The sequence below is a fragment of the Dipodomys ordii genome, unplaced genomic scaffold, assembly GCF_000151885.1.
Source record: "Dipodomys ordii isolate 6190 unplaced genomic scaffold, Dord_2.0 Scaffold51, whole genome shotgun sequence".
Classification (NCBI taxonomy): domain Eukaryota; kingdom Metazoa; phylum Chordata; class Mammalia; order Rodentia; family Heteromyidae; genus Dipodomys; species Dipodomys ordii.
Genome location: NW_012267267.1, coordinates 2,210,181 through 2,216,180, shown reverse-complemented (window position 1 = coordinate 2,216,180; position 6,000 = coordinate 2,210,181). Strand labels below are relative to the sequence as shown.

The 6,000-nt window shown below is 41.8% G+C and overlaps 1 protein-coding gene across 1 annotated transcript in view; it reads left to right on the top strand.

Annotated features, from left to right (window-relative positions):
- Window positions 1–6,000, top strand: part of Kpna6 (karyopherin alpha 6 (importin alpha 7)) — a 50,088-nt gene that overhangs the window by 33,373 nt on the left and 10,715 nt on the right. The window contains exons 5-7 of the mRNA XM_013020624.1: window positions 2,344–2,438; window positions 3,669–3,800; window positions 5,122–5,210. Of these exons, the coding sequence (XP_012876078.1) occupies window positions 2,344–2,438; window positions 3,669–3,800; window positions 5,122–5,210 (316 nt within the window). The remainder of the gene's footprint in view (window positions 1–2,343; window positions 2,439–3,668; window positions 3,801–5,121; window positions 5,211–6,000) is intronic.

Here is a 6,000-nt window from a genome sequence, read left to right as displayed (position 1 = left end):
ACTCTACCACTTGAGCCACAGCACCACTTCTGGCTTTTTTCTTTTTGCTTATGTGGTGCTGAGGAATCGAACCCAGGGCCTCATGCATGCAAGGCAAGGGCTCTACCACTGAGCCACCTTCCCAGTCCAAGGCTGATCCTTCTTGAAGGAGCTTCTTTTTCTTTTTAGTGACCTCATCAACTGTTCTCCCTTTTGCTGATGATGTTCTAGTTCTACTAACAGTGTAGTACATCCCACTTTTTTTGGAGGGGAGGGGAATTGTGGGGCTTGAACTCTGGGCTTGGGCACTATCCCTGAGCTTTTCAGCTCAAGGCAGAACTTTACCACTTGAAGCACAGTGCTACTTCCGGTTTTCTGGTGGTTAACTGGAGATAAGAATCTCACAGACTTTCCTGCCTGGGCTGGCTTTGAACCACGAACTTCATATCTCAGCCTCCTGAGTACCTAGGATTACAAGCGTGAGCCACCCGCACCCAGCTATATCCCACTTTTGTACTTGGTGTTCTTTCTGTCTAATGTCCTAATATCTATGCAGCACCTCCCTCACTTACAGCTTACTAATGAGCCTACTCTGACTACTATCCAAAACAGCCATCATAGTCAGGTACTTGGTGGCTCCTGCCTGTAATCCTAGCTATTCACAAGACTGAGAGCTGAAAATCATAGTTCCAAGCCAGCCTGGGCAGGAAAATCCCTGAGAGTCTTACCTCCAGTTAACCAGCAAAAAGCTGAGTGGAGGCATCACTCAAATGGTAGAGAATGAACCTTGAGCAAAAAAAAGCTTAGGTATAACACCCAGACCCCGAAGTGAAGCCCAAATCTGGCAATAACTGTATGAATAAACAAATAACGAACACTGCCATCCTCCCCCCCACACTCAGTAGTTTTGCCTTGTCCTACCTCTCTTTTTTCCTCCATTATCATCCTCAATATCTGCAGGAAATAGTATTGTAGGGCTAGGAATGGGGCTTAGTGGTAAGGTGCTTGCCTAGCATGCATGAAGCTCTGGGTTCAATTCCTCAGTACCACATACACAGAAAAAGCCAGAAGTGGTTCTGTGGCTCAAGTGGTAGAGGTAGAGTGCTAGCCTTAAGCAAAAGAAGCTCAGGGACAGGTCTCAGGGTCCTGAGTTCAAGCCCCAGGACTGGGGAAATAAAATAATGTTGTATTTGTAGATAATCTGTATATATTCTTCTGTATACTCTAGATACATCTCCAGATTACTTAAAATACCTAATACAATATAAATAGTTGTTCTACTATACTGGTTAGGAAATAATAAGAAAAAAATGGTTGAAAGGCACATTATTTTTTCTTTCTGAGTTTTGTTTTGTTTTGTTCTGTGTCTTGCTTTGTAGCTGAAGCCAGCCTGGAATTTGCTATGTAATCCAGGCTAGCCTTAAACAAGAGATCCTCCTGTCTCAGCCTTTTGAGTGCTGGCATTATAGTTGTATTTTACAGTAACCATCTGTAACTATATTAATGAGCATCTGATGGAGTGGGTAGATATGGTATGCACAGAGTATATTTACAACTTTCTAGCAATAATAATATAGCTTTCCTGACAAGGATGTAAATTATGCCAGGACAGGAACTTTGGGAAGTTTGTTCATTATTACATCTTCAATAACTAAGACTGTGTGGTAGGTATTTGGTATATGATACACAAGGCTCTGGATTCTGTCCCCAATACTACAAAAAATAAAGTCTGGCCAGGCGCTGGTGGCTCACGCCTGTAATCCTAGCTACTCAGGAGGCTGAGATCTGAGGATCGCGGTTCAAAGCCAGCCAGGGCAGGAAAGACTGTGAGACTCCTATCTCCAATAAACCACCAGAAAACCGGAAGTGGCATTGTAGCTCAAGTGGTACAGTGCTCACCTTGAGCTGAAGAGCTGAGGGACAGCACCCAGGCCCAGAGTTCAAGCCCCACAACCGACCAAAAAATAATAATAATAATAATAAATAAATAAAGCCTGTTAACGATAAGGAAAATATATCTTGCCTTAGTATATTAAGCATTCTTCCCAAGAAGACTATGGCCCTGAAGGAAAATATGTAGACAAGGGTTATTCATTCCTTGGGCTTTCCTCTCTCCTTTACCATTTGAACATTAATTTAGTAAGCTAGAAGTGAGTATGCCTAATTAGGATTGGTTCTCCAGTTTAGCTTGCCACATGAATTATATAGTTCAGAGATAAGCAAGAATCATTAAAGGTGCCTTACTAGAAAGGAGTTTGGGAATCTTTATTAGGATCCTTAGGAGTATTTAGGAAGGATTATAAACTCACCCCAGGAAGTAGATCAGGCAAAGCCTCCTGACTTTTCTATTTCCCCTCCTTCCAGAGCCAAGTCCTCCAATAGATGAAGTTATCAATACTCCAGGAGTAGTTGATCGGTTTGTGGAGTTTCTGAAGAGGAATGAGAATTGTACATTACAGGTAAAATCTAGGGAGATATGGTGGCCAAATGAAACTTCTTTAAGAAATTATAGTGGGTAGAAATATATAAGTAATGGGGAAATACTTAAGAGAAACTGTCATTTGCCTCTGAAAACTTGACTTCAAAGAAGAGAACCACAAATCTCAATGATAACTATATGAAATAGTGCATTTGTTAGCGAAATGCCCCACAATGTGTATATACTTCAGAACAGCAAACATGGTGGAAACATACATTTTTTTCTGTTTTTTTTTTTTTTGCCAGTCCTGGGGCTTGAGCTCAGAGCCTGGGTACTGTCCCTGAGCTTCTTTTGCTCAAGGCTAGCACTCTACCACTTGAGCCACAACTCCACTTCCGGCTCTTTTTTTTATGGGGTACTGAGGAATCCTATTATTACTATATTTTGGTTGGTCACAGGGCTTGAACTCTGGGCATGAGCACTGTCCCTCAGTTCTTCAGCTAAAGGCTAACACTCTACCACTTGAGTCACAGGGGTACTTCTGCTTTTCTGGTGGTTTACTGGAGATAAGAGTTTCACAGCTTTTCCTGCTGAGGCTGGCTTTGAACCGCGATCCTCAGATCTCAGCCACCTGAGTAGGATTTTTATTATTTTTTTGTTTTTGTTTTTTGGCCAGTCTTGGGGCTTGAACTCAGGGCCTGGGCATGTCCCTGAGCTTCTTTTGCTCAAGGCTAGCACTCTACCACTTGAACCATAGTATCACTTCTGTTTTTTTCTGTTTATGTGGTTAAAAGAGTGTATTTATTTTTAATCTCAAAGGAAAGATACCAGATTATGATAGATATTTCATTATAAATCAGAGGGTATATAGTCCATTAGACCTGAAGCAAATCATTTATCTCTCTGGCTCCTTCTCCAAAAATGGAAAATTAGTAAATCCATTGGAATTTGCTAGAAACTCAGCTGAAAGATAAGTTAGAGAGCTATCTCACTCGTAGATTTCAGAAGCAAAGATGAAACTCCAGAAAAGAAAAGTGACCCATAGGTAGTGACTACCACAGTACTATAGGACTTAACTTACACCATTGAACCCAGTTCCGTATTCCCATTGTGTAACATCACTGCTTTTTCCTGCCATGGGGGAAGTAAGTGGGGGAACTTTTGTTTGGTTTTGTTTCTATTCATGGTTAAGAAGTTCATTGTTTCAAGCTAGCTGGTAAAACTGCTTAATCTAGAATGACCTCTCATCATAAATTTATCCTATTTTCAGTTTGAAGCTGCCTGGGCTCTAACAAACATTGCCTCTGGAACCTCTCAGCAGACCAAAATTGTCATTGAAGCAGGGGCTGTCCCCATTTTTATAGAGCTGCTTAACTCAGACTTTGAAGATGTACAGGAACAGGTAATACTCAGATTTGGCTTGATTGTTGATGGTACTGACAGTATAATAAAAAAAATATTCAGTTTTAATCTCAGTTCTTGATACAGTGCTCTTAAAGCCCTTGGAATTTTCTGAGTGATAAAAAGGCAACCTTCAGATACATTCGGTCACCAAAGAAAACAAAGCACAGGATTAGAGGGTGAAAACTCTGAACCCTCTCCCATACACATGTTCACAGATATGTGAGGAAGGCGGCACCTGTGCTGAGAAGGTGTCGGAGGGCACAGAAGGTCTGTACTACCAGTCCCTACACTGAATATCTTGCTTTGTGCATATCTGTCAGCAACAATTTCTGCATCATACCTGATATAAGCAAAGTGTTCTTTTTTAAGTTAGATCTAAATTATTCCAGTGAGTTATCAGTTAACTGAGAAATAATTGCAGCATGCTGGGCACCACTGGCTCACACCTGTAATCCTAACTACTAAAGAGGCTAAGATATGAGGATTGCAGTTCAAAGCCAGCCTGGGCAGGAAAGTCCATGAGACTCTTAACCTCCAGTTAGCCACCAGAAATCCAGAAGTGGTGCTGTGGCTCAAGTGGTAAAGCGCTAGCCTTTGGAGCTGAAGAGCTGAGGGACAGCGCCCAGGCCCAGAGTTCAGGCCCCACGACTGGCAAAAAAAAAAAATTGTGGAACTAGCTTGGTGCCAGTGGATCATGCCTATAATCCAAGCTACTCAGGAGGCTGAGATCTGCAGATTGTGGTTCAAGCCAGCCCAGGCAGGAAAGACTGTGACACTTTTTTCTCCAATTAATCACCAGAAAACTGAAAGTGGCACGTGGCACTTTGGTTCAAAATGGTAGAGTGCTAGCTTTGAGCACAAAAGCTCAGGGATAGTGCCCAGGCCCTGAGTTCAAGCCCCACAACTGACCCCCCACCAAAAAAAAAAAGCTGGAACAAAACACCGTAGTACCTCTCAGTAACTATAGGTAGATGTTGGAGATAAGGTACAATTTCCATTTCTCCCACCGGTTTCTTACTAGATTGATAGAAATGGAGATTCTTGTCCTAATGGTGTGGATGACAAGGTCTTGATTTGGCTTTTCTTGCTGAAGATGGCAGCCTGTCTTTTTCTCCACTGAACCAGCACCACCCAGGGAAAATGTCCTTGTAGAGCAAGTACTAAATAAGGATTTTAAACAGGAAGTCACAACAACTTGTTTAATATCTCTAGCCTTGATATTTTTTCGGGGGATGGGGGGGAGCTTTGTAGTACTGACTATAAAGTATTTGCAGAAGCTACCAGGCTCTTTGGGTGACAGTTCCACCATCCCTTTTCAGGCAGTCTGGGCTCTGGGAAACATAGCTGGAGACAGTTCCGTTTGCCGAGATTACGTCTTGAATTGTTCCATCCTTAATCCTTTATTAACGTGAGTAATTATCATCTTCACCTGGGGCATTTATAAGGCAGCTTTGTGGTAGTTCATTTGAGGGCAGCTTATTTGATCCCATAAGATGATAGGTAAATACATTCTGATTCCAAAGTAGAAGTTACCTTGAGAATAAGAAGTTTGTACCTGAGATGGAGGTATGATTCAAGACCAGCCTTGAGCAAAACAGCCAAGTAAGAATGCAATGCCCTGAGTTTAAGCCCAGTACCAGCATCATAAGGAGAAAAAGAAGATGATTATGCCCATAATCTGTGTCAAGAATATTGTTCCTTGGGCTGGGAATATGGGTTAGTGGTAGAGTGCCTGCCTAGCATGCAGAAAGGCCTGGTTTCAATTCCTCAGCACCACATAAACAGAAAAGGCTAGTAAAAAAGACTAGTAAAAAAACAAAAAAAAAAACAAGAATATTGTTCCTTACCTCATGGTATTATAGAACCTTATATTGATCGTACCTGCTTCATTATTGAGCCAGGGAAGAAGAGTAACTAACACATCGGGAAAAATCCAACCTTCTCTCCAGAATGCATTGATTGGGTATAGGGCTATGCATAGGTACACTAGTCAACTCTATCATGTGATATTTCAGAATCCCTCTAGTCAGTTGGACCCCTCTTCCCAGTCTTCCCTCCCTCCATACCCTTAAAGTAAACTATATCTGAACTGAAAAAGGTAAGTGGATTGTTATTCAGAAACCTCAATCCCATTTCATACAGCAAGGCTAACACCCTCCTACTTAGACATTTAGCTTTTATTTCCAAAGAAAACACTA